This window comes from Bos indicus, chromosome 7 (genome assembly GCF_029378745.1).
Source record: "Bos indicus isolate NIAB-ARS_2022 breed Sahiwal x Tharparkar chromosome 7, NIAB-ARS_B.indTharparkar_mat_pri_1.0, whole genome shotgun sequence".
Taxonomy (NCBI): Eukaryota; Metazoa; Chordata; class Mammalia; order Artiodactyla; family Bovidae; genus Bos; species Bos indicus.
The window spans coordinates 7433290-7455239 of NC_091766.1; the positions used below are offsets into that span (position 1 = coordinate 7433290).

Below are 21950 nucleotides of genomic sequence, written 5' to 3' on the forward strand. Positions count from 1 at the left end.
TGACTCCAACAAACTTAATGTAGGCATGAATTATTCAGGTGGACCTAACGTAGTGACTTGTGAACAATGTATGCTTTCATCTTGTTTAAACCCTCAATGTAATGTTTGCTCCTTTGTGGTGTTACAATGCCCATCCTATCTTATGGTGCCTATCTGATAGCTATGGTCTTACTGTGTTACAACAACTGCAGGATTTAATGCGATCGCGACGGTTTGTGGTCTTGCTTATCCTAGGAATATCAGCTTTGATAGCAACAATTACTTCTGTTACTGCGGCAGCAGTATCATTGACTCAACAAGTGCATACTGCCCAATATGTTGATACCGTGTTTAAAATTGTCTTTTTAACTCTAGCAACTCAGGAAGCTATAGATAGGAAATTAGAGATGAGAGTAGATGCCTTAGAAGAGGCAATTATGCATATTGGGATTGAGTTACAGGCTTTAAAGGTGAAGATGGCTTTGACGTGCCACGCTGATTACAGGTGGATATGCGTGACATCTTTGAAGGTAAACGAGACAGATTATGAATGGGAAAAGATTAAAAATCATGTCTCAGGTGTTTGGAATAGCTCTGATATTGGCCTGGACTTAGGGAAACTTCATAATCAAATACAGACCTTGGAACACTCTTGGCTGGATTTTACCGCCACTGGAGCAGCTAATGATTTTTTTAACACCTTCTCTAACTTTATTTCTGGAAAAAATATTCTGTCTAATATCCCTAGTCTGTAATCCTACTTCTCATAATCATTCTTCCTTGTATTGTCAGGATTCTCCGGCAGAGCATTCGGAAGCTCGCGACTGAGCTGCATCTGGTTGTTTTAAGAAATAAAAAAGGGGGAGATGTTGGGGGCCAGAGTGAGGTACTCCGCCCGTGACAAAGGTCATGAGGAAGGAGGCTCGACATATGCAAAGGCGGGATCGAGCCTCAGGAGTCCCCCTGGAACTCCTCGAGCATCTACCCCCATAACCAGAGCCTGCCTACTTTACTACTTTGTGCTCTTACCTACACCTCTGACTTTACGGGGGGCTGTCCCCCACCACCTCTTTCAGAGAAGGAGTTAACCTAGAGCTCCAGTCAATAAAAACTCTTGGGTGTGACAAGAGTGTTTTAACCTACAAACTCCTCTGAAGGTTCTCTAGCCTGCCTGACAGGCTCGTCGGGCCACATGTGATTGCTCACAGCCTCCCAACCGTGAGAGGCACGAGATGCTTTAAACCCTCTAAAAACAGGTTCTTTAGAGAAGTTAGAAAACTATAAGTATAGTGGGCTAATTAGAAATTGTGTTGGTGAAGGGTTTTTCATTTGTTGAGCCAACGTTTGTTGCTAAGTCTCCATATCCCCTGCCCTTACACACATTAATGAATATATAGAAGGAATAAGTATTAACCTTTGATATTAATCACGTTAGACCTTAGGCTAAGTAAATTCTTTCCTTAACTAAAACCCACTACACCCTCACCCTGTAGGAATGTAACCTTATTTGGGTGGCGTCTGTTTTGAGACTAATCAGCCCTGGAGAAATAAGTGTCCTGACTGACTGATCACTGTCACAAGGAGAGGGTCGTAAATTGTCAGCAGGCCCCCCTGGCCAGAAGATGATGTAACATCCCTAAGACCTCTGTATACATTTGTGTGAAGCACCTGACTTTAATAAAAGTCAGGACTGCTGTCCCCACGTGACTTTTGTATAACATCTCAGTGTATAAAAACACTCTGGAAAATAAAGAATTGGGATCAGTTTCTCGAAATACTGGTCTCCCCATGTCGCTCTCTCTCTCACTCTGGTTGAGTCTCCATCTGGAGCGCGGAACCCGCCATGCTTACTAATTATGCCTGGGCTTCTAAGATCCGACCGGGGAGGCCTCAGTGTCTCCTCTCCTTCGGGAGAACGGAAGGACGCCTGCGGCCTACGTAAGTGGTGCAAACTTCTTGTCTTGAAGTTTTATTGGTCTCCGGCGTAAACCAAGCCACTCAGCCTCTTTTCTCCACTGAATTTTCCTACTGAGCTATCCTCATCCTATTACTCTTTATATCTTTGATAAAATATTTAAATAAATAAATAGGTCGCCGACGCCGTCCCCGCTTCGAATACCCTGGATCAGCCGGGAAGGAAGGCCCAGAATTAGAAGTGGCTGAGCCACAGGATACAGTCAAGAAACCGACCCACTGGAGAGGTGGATGTCACAAAAATAGCAGCCCAGATCATGCACCAGACATAAACTTTCATTGCTGGGGATCTGGGGATGAGTGAGGGCAGACCTGCCAGGGGGCCTGGGATGCTATGGATGCCCACTGCATCACTCTACCCTCTGCTTTCAAATATATCTGTTCATTGTTCCAGATCCAGTTCCAGCACCTCCTCTTCCAGAAAGCCTTCCAACATGCCCTGACAGAGGACCTTGCTTCTTTTTGGGTCGCCACAGCCTATCTCCGTCCAGCCAATTCCTGACCAACCATACCAGATCAGGGATATCCTGTTCCATCTCTGAGTCCTGAGATTGGGACATCTTTCAACAGGGCACCAGAGTGGGGTATAGATAACAGAGTGAGGAAGAAGGAGACAGTGAAATGGGGGCTGATGAATATATGAAAGAAAGGAGGAAACGGCTGAGCCAGAGAGGGGAGGAGGGGCCATGGTCCTGTAGGGGCCACATCAAATGTTGGCAAGGAGGAGCTGGAATCCCTCAAATGTGTCATGGCACCCACCACCACAAGCTCTGCCTGGGTACCTGAGGCGTTGGTGATGCTCCGGAGCATGTCAGGGTGGCAGAAGATGACCATTGGGATAATGGGGCCAAACCAGATCAAATATCCACGGGGGTAGTTGGCCGCCATCTGAGTGAAGTAGATCAGGCCCTGCTCCGTGGAGGGCACCTGCAAGCAAGGGAAGAGCCATCACTTCCAGAAGGAGCAGTGGACAGTATGTCAGATTCTGTACAGATGGAGAGAATCTCTGCTTCCTCCTTCTCTGGGGGCAGAAGGGACATGGAGCATCTCCAAGTCCCAAGGATGTACCCCAGGACACAGGGAAAAGACAGGCTCTCTACCCATAGGGAGGTTGACCTTGACTTAAGAAGTCAGATTTTTCATGTCCTGGGAGTGGTCCCAGTTCCAGGAGTGCCTACAGGAGGAGATCCCTATGGGGGAGGTTTGTGGATGCAGGGTGGCCTCAGGACTTCTCCCTAGGTTTGGGTCCCACATCCTTTCATAATCTGGATGGTTCACATGGCCTCCAGTTCCTTACATGGTAAAGGGTCTGCAGACCTGGGACCTTCCAGCCCTGGCAGATCCCAAGGGACAGACATTAATCAAGAAAGCATCTCAGACCTACAAACTTTCTCTGTTGGCTAGGCTCTGTGAAGAGTGCATCCTGTCTGTCTATTCCTCTGCAACCTCAGGATACAACTTTCAATCACACCACTTATAGATGAAGAAACTGACACCATATGCAGCCCAACGGGAAGAAGATGATGCTCCTAGAGAAGCGTCAGGTCCATCAGGATGCTCCATTCAAGCTTGACAAAGGTGCTCCAGGTGCTCTAGGCAGGTGAACATACGTCACTTTTACTTTGGGGCTTTGTTCCCCTCTCCCCAAGGACCTCAGGTGAGGGTTCAGTGCACTTTGAGAACTGGTCCAGAGAGAGAGAGTGACTCAGCCAAGGTCACACAGCAAGAGGGGCCGCAGGAAGGAAAAGTCCAGACCAGACCACACAGCCAAGCCCTTGGAGGGAAGAGCAGAACTGCAGTAATTTTATAACATTCCTGTCACCTCCAGGGCTTGCAGAGACCATTTCTAGACCCAGACTCTCAGGAAATCTACACAGCAAGCTTTGGAGTGCCCCCTGTTCTGGGCTTCTGAACTTTGCCATAATAAACAGGAAAATTGTAGTCAAGTCCTCCCTCAAGTTGTAGTTCTCATCCCAGACAGGAAAGAAAAAATGTTCTCATCTCTCAGCCGGGCTGTTAGATGGGAAGGGCTGGGTACTCATTCCTTTGACCTTGACAGAAGAGGGTAATGGCAAGTTCGTCACCTAGATAACCAAACATTTATTTTGCGTGCTTACAGTATGCCAGCCCTGGAGTACACATTGTAGTGACTGCTCCCTAGAACTAGCATCAAACTGCTGCTGCTAAGTCACTTCAGTCGTGTCTGACTCTGTGTGACCCCACTGGAAGGCGATTAATATATAATTGGACAATTGACTGTTTATTAATCATAAGCAGAACCAATTCAAAGATCAAAGTCTGGGCACAAAGTTGGCAAGTACAGAGGGCTTCTTAAAGAAGAAGTGAACTTTATCCAGGTTGGGCAATGAGCCCATTGGGATATCTTGGGAGGAGAGAAGGTAAGATTAGAGGAAGGGATCCTGGGAGAGGGTATGGGGAGCTGTGGTCCTATAGGTGGGGGTGGGGAGTTGATAGCCAATTCCTGTGGGACAGCTGTAACCCAGAATGAAAAGACACAGGAAATGGACCACAAGCAGAGCAGACCCTGGACAGCACCCTTGAGGAGACCTCAAAGTCACCATGGAGACTGGAGAGGCCAGGAGACCAGGCTCTGTACAGCCTGAACTAATGTGCTGCTGCTGCTGCTGCTGCTAAGTCGCTTCAGTCGTGTCCGACTCTGTGCGACCCCATAGACGGCAGCCCACCACGCTTCCCCGTCCCTGGGATTCTCCAGGCAAGAACACTGGAGTGGGTTGCCATTTCCTTCTCCAATGCATGAAAGTGAAAAGGGAAAGTGAAGTCTCTCAGTCGTGTCCGACTCTTTGCGACCCCATGGACTACAGTCTACCAGGCTCCTCCGTCCATGGGATTTTCTAGGCAAAAGTACTGGAGTGGGGTGCCATTGCCTTCTCCGTGCACTAATGTATGGAAGTCAGGCGGGAAATGGACCTCAAAACAGACTAGGGCTGGAAGGACAGGATGTGGGGAAGGTCTCTATGGCAGAGCAGAGGAATGAGTGAGTGAGGAAGAGGGGGCTCCCTGGCTTCCCTTGCTTGTCTGCTGTCTTAGACCCCACCCCCAACCTGAGCCCCATTCCTGACCCTCAGAAAGTCTATCCACCCTGATCCCCCAGACCCATTCTGCTGCCCATACTCACCAGGTTCATGTGACCCAAGAACCAGTTCGGTTTTGGGGGCTGCAGGAAACATCGGAGGCGGCGAGAGTTGTTGTAGAAGGTGTAGGTCCAGGCCAGGACGCGGGCCAGGATCCAGGAGACCCCAGCCAGGAGCGGCAGCAGCCACGGGGAGGCTGCCAGCGGCCCGAGTCCCAGCCGAGATAGGCTCAGCTCCAGCATCCTGTGGGGCAAACAGGGTGAAGGCTGAGCTCCTGAGGGTGAAAGAAGAGGCAGTGATGGTGAGCTGTGAAGCAGAGATAGAGTGGAGGAGCAAGGGAGCAAAGGGCAGGGTCAGTGCTGGGGACAGGGCAAGACAGGCTCAGAAATGGGCAGACATGGGCTCAAAAAAGGAAAGTCAGGGTAAGAGGGAGAATCAGAGACAGAGAGAGATAGAAAGACACACACACAGAATGTTTGTGTGTTAGTTATCTACTGACATCCACTCATCTCCCAGACCAGCTTGTTCCCTGGAGCCACCCTGCCTAGAACAGTGGCCTTTCCCACCCCAGGCCAGGCTCCCCAGCCCCATGACCCCCAGCTTTTCACCTTCTGTCAAGAGCTGCTTGTACTGCACAACTCCCCTCCTCCTCCTGGGACGGCGTGGTCTGACCCTGACCCAAGAAAAAACTGCCAGGATCCACACTAAGCCAGCCAATCCTCACTGCCTGCTTACCTCCTCCCTATCTGGAGGCTGTCCAAATAAAGGGTGAGGCCTGTGAACAAGTTCAGGGTCACATTTTGTACACTGGATGCTCAGGACTCATCACATCCCAAATGGGAAAATCGTGGGGCAGGTAAAGATGACTCTGGGCTCCCAGGTGTGCAGCCATACCTGCTGCTCTAAGCACAGTGTAGCAGATAAAAGCATGAACATTCAGGTATCATGCAAGCAGGGCCTAGCTCAGCCTTGTCTGAAGTCATTTCCAAGGCTCCTCTCCATGCCTGGGCCAGGAGGGTGTCATGTAACATTTCTGGGTACAGAAACAGGGAGCTCGGAGACCTGAACTCTCTGACCTCCTGGTGACACAGCCTGACAAGAATTCAAGTCCTGCTTCTCAGCAGCCCAGGGCCCAGGTTGAGACATGACTGCTGGGAGCAGGAGCAGAGAAACACCCCCGGCTGAGAATTACAAAGGAATAAAGGACTCAGTCGGAAGAGGGCATCTTGAGACATGAAGGGTAAGGCTGCAAGGGACCTAGAGAGAATCGTATGCACACAGAAGAGGCAGAGCTGGGAGTGGAGTTCTGACCCACCCTCATTCATACTGTGGGCTTTGAAGACCCTCTCTGATCTCAACCTTCCTATCTGGGAAATGGGATGTTGGATGAGACCCTGAAATAAGATTTGCATAAAGGAAACAACTCTGTGTGACAACTGTATATGAGAAGTGCATACTGTGTGCTGGGTCCCTCAAAAAGCATGCCTACAGTGTGTCAGAAGCTCTGCATAAAGCGTGCCTGTTATGTTCTGGATGGGCTACTGAAAGTGCACCTACTGTGTGCCAAGCACTCTGCATAAATCCTGTCTACTGTATGCGAGGTGTTCTACATGGCCAGGGTGTACTGAAGATTCTCCACAAGGCGTGCCTACTAAGTGCTGAGTCCCTACACAAGGCACACCTACTATGTGTTAGGTGTGGTATGTAAAGAAAACCTACCGTGTCTTTGATAATCTATGTAAAACACAGCTGTTGTGTGCTGAGTGCTCCATGTATAGTATGCCTACTGTATGTCCAGTGCTCTACATATAGTAATCCCACTGTGTGCAGGATGTTCTTCCAGCAAGATAATGCATCACCTTTCCCTCAGGGCTCTGGGCCAGCACCCTGGGGTCAGGCAGACGGGCCCAAGTGATGGCAGAAGGAAAGATACCTATTTAACAAAAGAGTAAACTGAAGTTCATAGAGGTAAAGCTCTAACCTAAGTTGCAAAGCTGGAAAGAAGCCAGGTCTGTCATACCGCCAAGCCTAAGCCTTTCTCCTGTGCTATACTGTTCCACTCCCATTCATAAGGGATGACACTCTACTAATCTGGGGGCATTTATAATGGTGGATTCTCTGCCAATATGGTCACCCCAGTGGAGAGATATCTTGAGGTCCTCGTATCATCACGTGGATCATCTTCCCACATCTGGGATGAACCACCCAGTGGATCTGGTGTCCCCTCCTGGTCCTTCCTTGATCCTGTCCAGAATTGTCCTGTGGTGTGGTCTCAGGTGACAGAGAACTTGAAGGATGGAGCTCCTGGCAAAGAAACTGAGCAGGGGAGTGGGGAGAGGACTGTCCTGAAACTGGTGGAATGCTAGAGAGACTCCAAACATCCTTCCCCTCAACACTGGCTGGGGGATTCAAGTGGAGGATCCTAATGTTCTCAGGGGTGTGGGGTGCATCTTCCCCCAAGAATGACCTTCTCCTCCACAGGGGTAGATTTTGCCTCCTGGCAAGTTCATTCACATCAGGGTTAAAGTGGCAAGGCCAGAATATGATAAACCATGAAATGACAACATACACATAGAAGGAGCCCCAGTGCCTGAAGGGGTTCAACTCACTGCAGACCAACTATGGGCCAGGAATAAGCAGGAAGCCTAGAGCAGCAATGGCAACCACCACCCAGCATTTGCCAACAGGGGCCACTGAAGCTGTTTGACGCCTTCTCATGTATGAACTTTTTTGTTTGCTTTTCATTTTAGAGTTGAGGAAACTGAGACTGAAAACTATGTGAGTGACTCACCCAAAGTCATATATGTGATGGAAACAGGCTGTGACCCAGGCCTCACGCTGGGTAGCCTGAACCATGAAGCTCTCCTTCTTCCCTGTGTGTAAGTGGGCATTTCATTAGCATCACCTCTCATGGAAAATGGGAGGGATCACTAAGAGACAATGCTTACAGAACACAGAAGACAGAGGAAGGGGTCAGTAAATGCAAGTCATTGTTTGTTGTTGTCGTTGTTATTGACGTAATCTTCCAACAGCCTTGGCCCAGTTTTACAGAGGAGGAGCTGGAAATTCAGAGACGTGAAGCAACTTGCAGCAGCTCCCCAGCAAATTAGTTAAATAAGACTGTACAGGTGATAGCAAAGCCTGACACATAATAACACTCATTGTAAAACTGGGAAGGAGAGAAAGGTTTGCATCAGGCAGTTCCAAGGCTAGGCTGCCGAAAGTGTGGTCCTCAAACTGCCATCCCACCATATCACCTGAGAGTTTGCAAATAAATACAGAAACCCCCGTGTGGAAACAGACTCCAAACTGCATCTAAATAGATACCTAGGGGAACTGTGTACACTGCTTCGAGTTTTAGGAAGTGTTGCCATAAGACTCCTGAGCCTGGATTCAGAAAAGGACACAGGGAGCACAGTGCCTTCCTTCATCCTGCTAATTCTAATTTTCAGTTATAAAGAGAAAAATCTATACCTTTGGAGCTGTTCCTACAACCATGATTGTTACTATTTCAGGCACAGGGATGCAGCAGTGAGCACTGCAGATATTTTCCCTGCTGTCAAGGGGCTCACATCTTGTGAGGAGATGGGCAATGATTGAATGAATCACCAAGGATGTGTCAGAGAGTGGTGAGTGATGTGTCCAGAGAACATCCTACCTTAGTCCAAGGGTGTGGATGGGCAGAGACCTGAATGAGGAGCAACAGCCTCCAAGAACAGACATTGGGTAGAACATCCAGGCTGCACAAAATGGCAAGTGGGTGTTGTCCTTTGACATCTGTGCTAAAAGTTGAGATCATGTGATTGACCTTTAGCATCTGGTCCCATTACTTCATGGCAAATAGATGGGGAAAAGGTAGAAGCAATGACAGATTTTATTTTCTTGGCCCCCAAAATCACTGCAGATGGTGACTGCAGCCATGAAACTAAAATTAAAATTATCTACAAGCCTAGATAGCATATTAAAAAGTAGAGATACCACTTTACTGACAAAGGTTTGTATAGTCAAAGCTATGGTTTTTTCCAGTAGCCATTTATGGACCATAAAGCATTGGACCATAAAAAAGGCTGAGCACCAAAAAATTGATGCTTTTAAACTATGGTGCTGGAGAAGACTCTTGAGATTCCCTTGGACAGCTAGATCAAACCAGTCAGTCCTAGAGGAAATCAATCCTAAATAGTCATTGGAAGAATTGTTGCTGAGGCTCCAATACTTTGGCCACCTGATGCAATAATCCGACTTGTTGGAAAAGACCCTGATGCTGGGAAAGATTGAAGGCAAAAGGAGAAGAAGACTGCACAGGATGAGATGATTAGATAGCATTACTGACTCAAGAGACATGAATTTCAACAAACTCTGGGAGATAGTGGAGGACAGAGGAGCCTGGAATGCTGTAATCCATGGGGCTGCAAGGACTCAGATGTGATTTAGCTATGGGACAACAATAAATTGATCCTTATGAAGGGCAACATGCAGAGCAAATTCTAGCCCCATATTGAAGCTCTAAGCAGGTATCTAACTTTCTGTAGCCAGGACCAAATACTCAAGCCACAGCAGGTCTCTGTAGCCAACACAAGGACAGGGTCTACTGGCCTGGCTCCCCTGACTCCTGGATCAGGTGGTAGAAGGGAAAGGGGAGGCAGCACAGGAGGCAGGCACACTCAGAAGAAGAAATTCTGTGCAGAACCTGAGGAGGCTGGAGCATCCCCAATGGTTTTTCATCAAACACAAACATCTCAGCTGCCAAATCACAGAAGCCTGGCTTATGAAATGTCCCCCAGCCTGTGTTGAAAACACTTCACCCACTGTGCCTTCTCCAGGGGTTCTTCCACCCTCATCCAGAATGGTTCAGTGGGCAAGCTTGTATCACATCAGCTATTCTGGTCACTTGGTGTCACCCCTCTGAACCACTTTCTTCATATGTGTTAAATAGGCTGATAGAATGTCACAGAGAGTTGCAAACATCGTATTAAGCAAAGACAGAGTAGGGGAAAGTATGTTTCAAAAATGGTATGTGAGTAAAGGTTCCATTCATAAATGAAACAGGAACGTGTGTGTATGTGTGCACACTTTGCGCATGTATTGGGAAAAAAACCAAAGGAATCCACTCACTGTGGGGGAATTGGAGGAAGTAGAATTGTAGTCTCAGTCCCCTGGCCATGGACAAGTACTGGTTCCTGGCCTGTTAGGAACTGGGCCACACAGCAGGATGTGAGCGGTGGGAGAGCAAGCCAGCGATGCTTCATCTTTATTTAGTCACGCCTCGTGGCATTCCCAGCTGGTGGCTCAGCTGGTGAAGAACCCACCTACAATGCGGGAGACCTGGGTTCAATCCCTGGGTTGGGAAGACCCCCTGGAGAGGGAAAAGGCTACCCACTCCAGTTTTCTGGCCTGGAGAATGCCATGGACCATATAGTCCGTGGGGTCACAGAGTCGGACACGACTGAGCTGCTTTCACTTTCACTTTCATGGCTATCCCATCACCCCTAGATGGGACCATCTACTTGCAGGAAAACAACCTCAGAGCTCTCACTGAATCTGTATTATGGTAAGTTGTGTAATTATTTCATTATATTCCACAATGTAATAATAACGGACATATAAAGTATACAAAAAACGTCATGCGAATGAATCATCTGAAACCATCCCTTGTGCCACCTCGTCAGTCGAAATTTACCTTTTGTAAAACTGGTCCCTGGTGCCAAAAGGGTTGGGGACCCCCTACTCTAATGCATTGATAACCCACACTGAGCTGCTATAATTTCTAAGACACGATTTTTATTTTTTTTTAATTTATTTATTTTAATTGGAGGCTAATTACTTTACAATATTGTATTGGTTTTGCCATACATTGACATGAATCAGCCATGGGTATACATGTGTTCCCCATCCTGAACCCCCATCCCACCTCCCTCCCCATCCCATCCCTCTGGGTCATCCCAGTGCACCAGCCCCGAGCATCTTGTATTGTGCATCAAACCTGGACTGGCGATCTATTTCACATATGATAATATACATGTTTCAATGCCATTCTCTCAAATCATCCCACCCTCTCCTTCTCCCACAGAGTCCAAAAGACTGTTTTATACATCTGTGTCGCTTTTGCTGTCTCGCATATAATGTCATCGTTATTGTCTTTCTAAATTCCACATATATGCGTTAGTATACTGTATTGGTGTTTTTCTTTCTGACTTACTTCACTGTGTATAATAGGCTCCAGTTTCATCCACCTCATTAGAACTGATTCAAATGTATTCTTTTTAATGGCTGAGTAATATTCCATTGTGTATATATACTACAGCTTTCTTATCCATTTGTCTGCTGATGAACATCTAGGTTGCTTCCATGTCCTGGCTATTGTAAACAGTGCTGTGATGAACATTGGGGTGCATGTGTCTCTTTCAATTCTGGTTTCCCAGGTGTGTATGCCAGCAATGGGATTGCTGGGTCATATGGCAGTTCTATTTCCAGTTTTAAAGGAATCTCCACACTGTTCTCCATAATGGCTTGTACTAGTTTGCATTCCCACCAACAGTAAGACACAATTTTTAAAAGAAATAGGAATCTGGAATGGTGAGGAGCACATTGTTGTCTAGTCACTAAGTTATGTCCAACTTTTTGGGACCCAATAGACTGTAGCCTACCAGGTTCCTCTGTCCATGGGATTTTTCCAGGCAAGAGTACTGCAGTGGGGTGACATTTCCTTCTCCAGGGGATCTTTCCAAGCCAGCGATCAAACTCACATCCCCTGCATCAGCAGGCAGATTCTTTACCACCGAGCCACCTGAGAAGACACAGTTGGCACATAAAACGGATGAGCAGTTCTTATTTCATCTTGCCATGAAGACACGTCTCCCAGGAACCGGCCTGGCATCTCTCTAGAGCTTAGGCAAGAGATAGATGGGCCCTGGGCAGAGCAGCTGGACTTTGTCAAGCAGAATAAATTGTAACTTTGTTTTCCCTAACACCCCAAGGACAAAGTTAATGGCAGGAACTAGCTCTGCTAGAACAAAGAGATAAGATGAGCAAATCTATCGCTCCTGAGGTCAAGGAAGTCTCCCCCACTGCACACGCACAGAGTCAATAAGGGAGGGGTTGCCGCCCCATAATAGGTATTGTTGAACCTCCCCCAGGCCTCTGCACTGGTATCCATTCGGACAAAAAGATGTGCAAGTGTGTAGAGGAGGGTCCTAGTGAAGGTCTTCCCTGTAGGAAGGACTTACCTGTAGCTCAAATGGTAAAGAATCTGCCTACAATGCAGGAGACCAGGGTTCAATCCTTAGGTCAGGAAGATCCTCTGGAGAATGGAATGGCAATCCACTCATGGAGAATCCCATGGACAGAGAAGACTGGTGAGCTACAGTCCATGTGGTTGCAAAGAGTCTGACACTGAGTGACAAAACCACAGGGAAGGTCAGGTGTAAACAAAGAAATGAGATAAAGGACCAAAGGTAAATAAAGACCTGGAAGAACTGCCTTACTGGTGTGGGAAGCCATTCCCTCCTCCAGGGGATTTTCCTGACTCAGGGAGCGAATCCAAGTCTCCTGCATTACAGGCAGATTCTTTACCATCTGAGCCACCAGGGGAGCTCATAAATATGATTTAACTGCCTCTTTTCCATGCTCTTCCTCTTTAGAGGGGACACCTGCACTGTTTCTCTCTGGGTGTGTACTTCTGCCTTGCTTCTGTCCTAAATAAACAAACTTTCCCTGTGTGATTTTCCACATGTTATTCTGTGTCTCTGATAATAAATTTTGTACCTGTGTTTTACAGGCTTGCCTTAGAGAAATTCATTTTTCAAATGGGGCAAGAGACAATAGGGCATCTTCCTTCTTAGTCTCTAAGACTTGATGGTATAGAAGCTAGAATTCCCAGGGTTTTTTTTTTGCCTCCCCACCCCCAGGCTGCATGTGTGTTAGTCGCTCAGTTGTGTTCAACTGTTTGTGACCCTATGGACTGTAGCCTGCCAGACTCCTCTGTCCGTGGGATTCTCCAGGCAAGAATACTGGAGTGGGTTGTCATGCCCTCCTCCAGGGGATCTTCTCTACCCAGGGACTGAACCCAGTCTCCTGCATTGCAGGCAGATTCTTTACCATCTGAGCCACCAGGGAAGTTGTCCAGGCTATCCAAGTTCAATTCCTGTGCAAGAAACTAAAACTCTGCTTCAGTACCACCAGCTGCCATCTACCCAGGATCAGAACAAGCATGCAGGCTGCCTGCTACCTGAAATTTCACCATTTCTTACCTCATGTTGTTGCTGTTCAGTCACTCATTGTGTCTGACTCTTTGTGACCCCATGGACTGTGGCACGCCAGGCTTCCCTGTCCTTCACTATCTCCCAGAGTTTGCTCAAATTCAAGTCTATTGAGTTGGTGACACCACCGAACTATCTCACTCTCTGTTGCCCCCTTCTCCTCAGGCCCTCAGCATTTCATTTCTTTGTGTCAAAGGCAAATGGGCTTGCCAAGGGCAAATGTGCTGCCTCTGTGGAGATTGAACCCTGTGCTGCCACAACCGCTGACCTTCAATACGCCCTGAAGGGAGTTCACGGTGGAGAATGAGGCACTTTGTGCCCCAGGAAAACTGGTGGAACGGGTCCTTAGATAATTAAATATTTTCAGGAACTGACTTCATAATCCCAATCCCTGTATTTCTTCATATCCAGAAAAGCATTAAACCCTCCATGGTGACATCAGCTCCTTGTGACTAGCACAAAACCTTTTGTAAGATAAGCGCTTGATTGCATGAACTCTCCCTTCACCAAAATCACATATATTCTCATTCCCCCACTACCTCTTTGGAGAAATTCCTCAGACCTATCTGAGATGCTCTCTCCAGGGCTGCAGTTCTCATTTTTCCACACCCCCCCAAAAAAAAAACAAACAAAAACCTTCACACACAGCTCTAACATTGTGCATCTTTTGTTTGCTTTTTTTAAACTCAACACTCATCTCTTGGGAAAGTACAACTTCTGCCTTCAACAGAACTCACTGAGTTCAAAGTCTCAGCTCTGCCTCAGTGACCGTGTGACCTTGGGCAGTTCAGTTGCCTTCTCTGAGTCTCATATCCTCCTCTGTAAATCAAAAGGTAGGTTTATTTTCCCAGGTAGTTGATTGTTCAACAACAACAACAAAACTGTGCTTGACCACCTACTGTGTACCACACACTCTGCTAGAACTCACGACATGGAATAAACAAGATAGACAAGATCTCTGGATTATGGCTTTCTTGTCTGATGGAGGAGGCCAACAGGAAATAAGAACAAGTCAGATGGTGGCAATAATGAGTGAAATCAACAGCATGAGATGTGCTAGAAAGTGACCAAGGGGGCTGCTGTAGACTGGACAATCAGGGAAGTCCTCCATGAGCACACAGCCTTTGAAGACACGGAGTAGTGGGTCTTGAATAAAGATCACCACCCATGCCCCCTAAAGCCTTGCTAGGACTGTAAAGACCCAGCACAAGTTGGGGTAATCAAATAGACTTTTTAAAAAGGTATCATTATTGCTTACTTCCTCAAACACACTGAAATACACAGAGAAAGGGAGGCAGTTTCATCCCATGTCATTATGTGGGAAAAGCAAGTATTAGCCTTGCCTGGTGGTTCAGATGGTAAGAAATCTGCCCACAATGCAGGAGATCTGGGTTCAATCCATGGGTCAGGAAGATCCCCTGGAGAAGGGAATGGCTACACTCCAGAACACTTGCCTGGAGAATTCCATGGACAGAAGAGCCTGAAAGGCTACACAGAAAATGGGGTCACAAAAATTCAGACATGACTGAACAACTAATTCATGCACACAAGGTGTACTGGACAGGCACATTGATGAAGAAATCTGGCCAGAGACTCAAGCAGGAAGCAACTATTGCATCTCACTTACCATAATAAAGATCAGGAAACCTAACCAGCCCCTGAGGGCACACGGAGCCTGAGCTGACCAAATCTGTAGACTGGGGCTGCCAACTTCTTGGCATACATACCAGAAGAACAAATGAGCTGGTTTTGGAAAAGGTAAGGCACAAGGAAAACTTCAGGAAGGTCCAAAAGACCCATTGTAAATTGCATTCACTTCCCTTGGTTGGAATTTATTGGGTGATGCTAGTTCTGACCACTCCAACCACTCAGAAGTGGAGGCACTCACTGGGTGGGGGGGGGGGGGGGGTGGGCAATAGAGAACATCCCTGTGGAGGGGGAAAGAGGGGTTTCTCACCCAAAAACCAATGGAGACAGCCCCCAAAAACATCACTCAAAGGGAGAAGAAAGTGCCTATAGGGAGAGAGGCAATATTTTGCTCTCCATTCAGGTGTCTGCTTAGTCAGGGGGCAGAGGTACTGGCCAGGTACACAGGAGGTGAGTGAACTCCCATCTGTAGTGACATGTGGAGTTGAAACTGACCCAGGTTGAGAAAATGGACTACAGTAGCATTACTGAGTACAGATTTCTACTGCTCACCACAAGACAGGCAAAGAACAAGGTGCTGGGGCACGGAATAGTAACTTTTTTGGAAAGCTAGCAGACCGAGAAGATGGGCAACTGACCCAAAGAAACATCTTACTGGAGTTAGAAGTCAGGCTTCTTTTACACTAGAAAGGGAGGTAATGTGGTTGGTTGTTGTAGACTTCTTGGGTCCAGCCAGACACTGGAGGAGGTGTGATAATCCCTTGTTCTTAAAGCTCTCCATGCAGCTGTTGTCAAGATATTTATGTAAACCTACAAGAAGACAAGCATTTTCTGTTTTGCAGCATTTTATCTGTATATGAATGAAAAGGGTAAAAAAGAAGAGTGAAAAGGCTGCCCTAAAACACAGCATTTAAAATAAAAATGAGATCATGGCATCCAGTCCCATCACTTCACAGCAAATAGAAGAGAGAAAAGTGGACATACGTTCTTTTCTTAGGTTCTGAAATCACTGCAAATGGTGCTTGTAGCCATGAAAGTAAAAGATGCTTGCTCCTTGGAAGGAAAGTTATGACAAAGGTAAACAGTGTATTAAAAAGCAGAGACACCAATTTGCCAGCAAAGGTCCACATAGTCAAAGCTATGGTTTTCCCAGTAGTCATGTGTGGATGTGAGAGATGGACCATAAAGAAGGCTGAGCTCCAAGGAATTGATGCTTTTGAATTGTGGTGCTGGAGAAGACTCTTTAGAGTCCCTTGGGATGCAAGGAGTTACTCCTAAAAGAAATCAGTTAAAGATTCAACCCTAAATATTCATTGGGAGGACTGTTGCTGAAGCTGAAGCTCCAATACTTTGGCCCCCGATGCAAAGAGCTCACTCACTGGAAAAGACCCTGATGCTGGGAAAGACTGAAGGCGAAAAAAGAAGGGAGAGGCAGAGGGTGAGATGGTTAAATAGCATCACCAACTCAATGGACCTGAATTTAAGCAAACTCTGGGAGATAGTGGAGGGCAGAGGAGCCTGGTGTGCTGCAGTCCATGGGGTTGCAAAGAGTCAGAAGTGACTTATGGACTGAACAACAACACCAGTGAACAAAAAGTGTTATGGCTTTAAAGGTCAATCCTGGGAGGCAAAGTCTTGAGAAAGGGATATCATGTATATTTCAGGCTATAGGCAATGTTCTTTTACAAAGGTGCAGAGTCAGCATGCCTAAGCACTGGCAACACAGCACCAAAGGTTAGAGATAAAGGAATAGATCTGATGTGAAGTCACGTTTGTTCTTCCCTGCTACAACAGGAGTTTTTAGCCATCTACCTACAGCCTCTCTGGGTCGAGAAAGGAGATGACATTTGGTAGTGGAAGGCATCTTCAGGCAATCAGACAGCGTTAGAGGATTGACATCTATCCTTTCCAGTGGCCACCTGCTTGCAGTTTCAGCTCATCTCTCTGTATTCCAGGACCAGCTACTCCCTGTCCTGGGGGTTGTGTCAGCTCTCAACTGATGCTAGCTCCCAGAGTGCTACACTTGATGGTTCCCCTTGGTCCTGTTGTCAACTGAAATGAAAAACACACAGTGTAAGAGTAGCGAGTTTCAGTTTAATTCAGAGACCCTACTGGGGACTGTAGCCCAGAATACAGCCTCTCACATAGCTCTGAGAAACTGCTCCAAAGAGGTAAGAGGGGAGGTCAGCATACATGTGATTTTGGCTAAGGGGTACAGACAATCCAATATACACCTTGGGATAAGGTTATTGCCAGTCACAGGGAACAGATTTCTCAGTTAATCATTGAAGTACTTTTCTAAGTATGGCAAGATGCAAAATTCAGGCTCATAAAAATTTTTTCCTGAAATATATATATATATGTATAAGTATCTAAAGGCATTTTTTGCCTCTTTTCCCAATGTACAGAGTACCCCATCCTGTTCTCTGTGCTGAATAGTGACTGCAGTGGCTAATGATTTAATCCTTATAGAACCAGATAGCGAGAAGTATTTCTTGCTTACACAGCTCATATTTTGTAAACAGCCCCTACCTAAACCCGACAAAGTAGCCCATCTGAGGTCCCTATCAGGACCAACTATTACATTCCCCAAAGAGATGGAACACCTCAGCAATCCAGCCATGACAGTGTCCTTGATTGTGTAGGCACAGAAAAATTGAAATATTACACCCAACACCTGGAATGGGAGGGCGGAGTAGAAGGAACAATGGTTCTGTTAAGTGTCTCAGTTCAGTTCAGTTCAGTTGCTCAGTCGTGTCCAACTGTTTGTGACCCCATGGACTGCAGCACGCCAGGCTTCCCTGTCCATGACCAACTCCCAGAGCCTACTCAAATTCATGTCCATTGAGTTGGTGATGCCATCCAACCATCTGTCATCCCCTTCTCCTCCCAGATCTTTCCCAGCATCAGGGTCTTTTCAAATGAGTCAGTTCTTTGCATCAGGTGGCCAAAGCATTGGAGTTTCAGTTTCAGCATCAGTCCTTCCATTGAATATTCAGGACTGATTTCCTTTAGGATGGACTGGTTTGATCTCCTTGCTGTCCAAGGGACTCTCAAGAGTCTTCTCCAACACCACAGTACAAAAGCATCAATTCTTCAGTGCTCAACTTTCTTTATAGTCCAACTCTCACACCCATACATGACTACTGGAAAAGCCATAGCTTTGTCTAGATGGACCTTTGTTGGCAAAGTAATGTCTCTGCTTTTTAATATGCTATCTAGGTTGGTCATAACTTTTCTTTCAAGGAGCAAGTATCTTTTAATTTCTTGGCTGCATTCACCATCTGCAGTGGTTTTGGAACCCCAAAAAATAAAGTCTCTCACTGTTTCCATTGCTTCCCCATCTATTTGCCATGAAGTGATGGGACCTGATGCCATGATCTTAGTTTTCTGAATGTTGTGTTTTAAGCCAACTTTTTCACTCTCCTCTTTCACTTTCATCAAGAGGCTCTTTAGTTCTTCGCTTTCTGCCATAAGGGTGGTGTCATCTGCATATCTGAGGTTATTGATATTTCTCCCGGCAATCTTGATTCCAGCTTGTGCTTCCTCCAACCCAGCATTTCTCATGATGTACTCTGCATAGAAGTTAAATAAGCAGGGTGACAATGTACAGCCTTGACATTCTCCTTTCCCTATTTGGAACCAGTCTGTTGTTTCATGTCCAGATCTAACTATTGCTTTCTGACCTGCATACAGATTTCTCAGGAGGCAGGTAAGGTGGTCTAGTATTCCCATCTCTTTAAGAATTTTCCACAGGTTGTTGTGATCCACACAGTCAAAGGCTTTGGCCTTTGACTACAAGTAGTCTATGTGTAACCAATTGTTTCTTTCCTTAGATGAATCTTGCAAAATGTTTTTCATTGTAATTGCTAATCTATGTGATTATAAATTTAAAAAATAATTTGAAAATTATAAAATTTTTAATTTTCAAAATTTTTAAAATTAAAAAGAAAAATGCTTAGTTTTATGGTAGTAATATGCTTATTGCATACTTAATGCCCTGCCTTCCATGCAGCAGGATACAACATATACAAACTATGAAAAGCCAGATGCATGCTCGTTAAAAAAAGAAAAATACAAGGACTCCAGGTTCCAGGATTCAAATCAGGACCACCAGACTAAATTTGGGCATGCTCTTCTTAAATGAATTTAAATGAGTTAAATGGTTATAACAACACTCCCAGGCTCAGAGTCAGCACCAAGCATGAATAACTACCATTGTTTCCTGATTTCATAACAGAATGAGGACTTGGGCAAACACTGGGCTTTGGGTCAGAGGGCTCATGGTCAAAGCTGGTCTTTGCCATTCTCCAGCTGATGTGCCCTCTCTGAACTTCACATTCTTTCTCAGTAAAAAAGGTAATAAACACAGGCCCTTGGGGACTGGAGGAGTGAACCTACATGAGTCTTAGTTACCTCTGTTACTAGGACCAAGTGAACAGTGTCTAGAGTCACCAGGTACCACATGCTGTATGAAAAGTGTTTCATGTATGTGTATCTACTACATATAAATGAAATTTCTACACCCAAAGGTATGCAATTAAGAGTAACTCAATTTGTAACTTGTGATATAAAAAGTGCATAAAGAGAATCCTTACTAAGCTTTTTCCTAACACAGTGCCATTTACAAAAATAAAGAGTGACTTGAATACTTAACACTTAAAGATTTTTAAAGACCCCCAGATGATGATTGTATGTTGTGGGAGGATGTTCATAATATATTATTATATGAAAACCCAGATTAGCAAGAAAAAAAATAGGATAAAATAGCATTTTTTTCTTGATGCAAAATTCACTTAAGATAAAATTCACTATTTTGACCACTATAAAAGGTTCAATTCCATGCATCTAGTACATTCACAATACTGTACAGCCACCACATCTCCTCTTTCTGCTTTCAAGATATTTTCATCATCTGAAAGGAGTAAGGTACCCAATAGCAGTCACTCTCTATTTCCCACTCCACCCTCCATCTCGTGAATCTCTCTCTATGGATTTACCTATTCTGCACATTTCATATAAATGAAAATATATAATATGGATGCTTTGTGTCCAGCTCCCTTCATTTAGCATGTTTTCAAAGTTCATTCATGTTGGAGTATATATCAGTGCTTCATTTGTTTTTATGACCCAACAATATTCCTTATTATGATACCTCATTTTGTTTACCCATTCATCTGTTAATAGATATTTGGATTGTTTCCCAAATATTCAACTTCTGGCAATTATGGACAGTGTCACTACAAAGAATCATGTACAAGTATCTGTTTTCAATTCTTTTGGGTATATACCTAAGCATGAGATGGCTGGATCATATAATAATTCGAGGTTTGACTTACTGACTATTTTCCACAGTGGCTGTACCATTTTACATTCCCAACACAGTGTATAAGGATTTCAATTATCTCACATCCTCACCAAAACTTTTTATTTTCCATTGTTTCATATTCTTGTGATCCTAGTGGGTGTGAAATGGTATTGAAAGGTTGTTGGTGAACGAAAAGATGCCAGGATTCTTGCCATCTGGAGGAGAAGAATTCAATCTGGGGCCAGAAACAAGGCTTGATCGCTCAGAGGTTTTATGTGATAAAGTGTTATTAAAGTATAAAGGAGATAGAGAGAGCTTCTAACATAGGCATCAAAAGGGGGCAGAAAGAGTACCCCCACTGCTAGTCTTCAGCTGGATGTTATATAGTCACTAGCAGTCTGTTAACGAAAGAAAAGAGTGTCTTAAAACTCAGAATGGCACCAGAACCCTCATCCATAAGATTTATTTTGGGATAATCTTGGCACCAGATGGGCCATAAAACGATTGACTTGAATCTTGTAGAAGGACAGATTACCATACAAATAGTTTCATTTACATAGATTAGGGGAACAATATCTGTGTATAACATACTGGTTTGTCAAGTAGGTTCTGAGCCATTAGGTGGAACCGGCTTGAAGACAGAGTTTGGGGTAAATGAATAGTACATTAACATAGCTTAAAACAAACATTTCCATAAGACAAACGCATTGGTTAACTCAAGGTTTGAGAAGAGTTACCTTCAGGTGAAACCAGATGTCATTATGGCAACACAGTATTTTAAGAGAAACCTCCTTTTAAATTTGTATAGAGAAGAAAAAAATATCGCTAGTTTGTTTTCTCCGGCTGCTTAAGAGAGATAAAAATGTCTGACACTTGCAGCCTATTTCCTCCGTTTGGAGACCCCTGGCCCTCCTGCCTGTTACCCTCTCAGTATCACACTCTGGCATTGATTTGCATTTCAATAACCTCTAATGATGTTGTGCATCCTTTCATGTGCTTGGTAGTCAGTAAAACAGCATTTTTAAAGGCGATTACATGATGTAATTGTAATACATTCAGATGTAAAGCCAAATTTTTACTGATATAAGGATTACATATACATTTAAAACGTGGCAATTTGTGTGAAAGGATATGAACAGTGATTACTTTGATATGTTTGGGCTATGGACATGATTTTTACTTCTTATTTTTTTATTCACATTTTTCTTCTATGATAAGGTATCATTTAGGGTACAAGACAAACATTTTAAATAAGAACTCTGAAGGCAAAGAAAAACAAATGTGATTTTCAGCTTAGAATATATTAAATACTTGCTCTTTTATGTTACAGGGCTTCTTTCTTATTAGTTAACCATTAAGTTTTCTGTCCCTCAACTTGTAGACTCCTGAAAGGGTCTGAGACTAGGACTCTGCCCCAGAAACCCCTGCGGCCTGAGTCGTGGGGCAAGGTGTGCCTAGTCCTGGGGCAGCTACTGTCCCAGGTGCTGAAGGAAGTGGTCCCATTCCTGCCACCTCCATCTTCTCTGACTAATGTGAACCTGCTTAACCTCCACTTCCTAGAACAGCAAGACAAAAATGAAATCCTGGGTCACGTCTCTGTGAAGGGAAAAAGTTGGTTTTTTCAGTACCTAACTTCAGGTCAGCTTCACATTAAAGCTCCTGGCAACTGTGTAA

The 21950-nt window shown here is 45.2% G+C and overlaps 1 protein-coding gene across 8 annotated transcripts in view; it reads right to left on the minus strand.

The window, feature by feature from the left end:
• The window catches only part of LOC109561472 (prostaglandin E2 omega-hydroxylase CYP4F21-like), a 34589-nt gene extending 21094 nt beyond the window's left edge, over positions 1–13495 (minus strand). The window contains exons 1-5 of one of the 8 annotated variants that reach the window (XM_019963944.2): positions 13313–13495; positions 11711–11850; positions 5111–5309; positions 3448–3545; positions 2736–2880 (exon numbers count right to left, since the gene is read on the minus strand). In XM_019963944.2, the coding sequence (XP_019819503.2) occupies positions 2736–2880; positions 3448–3516 (214 nt within the window). In that variant the 5' untranslated portion in view covers positions 3517–3545; positions 5111–5309; positions 11711–11850; positions 13313–13495. The other 7 variants (XM_070792613.1, XM_070792614.1, XM_070792616.1 and 4 more) reach the window with 7 other exon arrangements.
• Positions 13496–21950: the final 8455 nt, after the last annotated feature.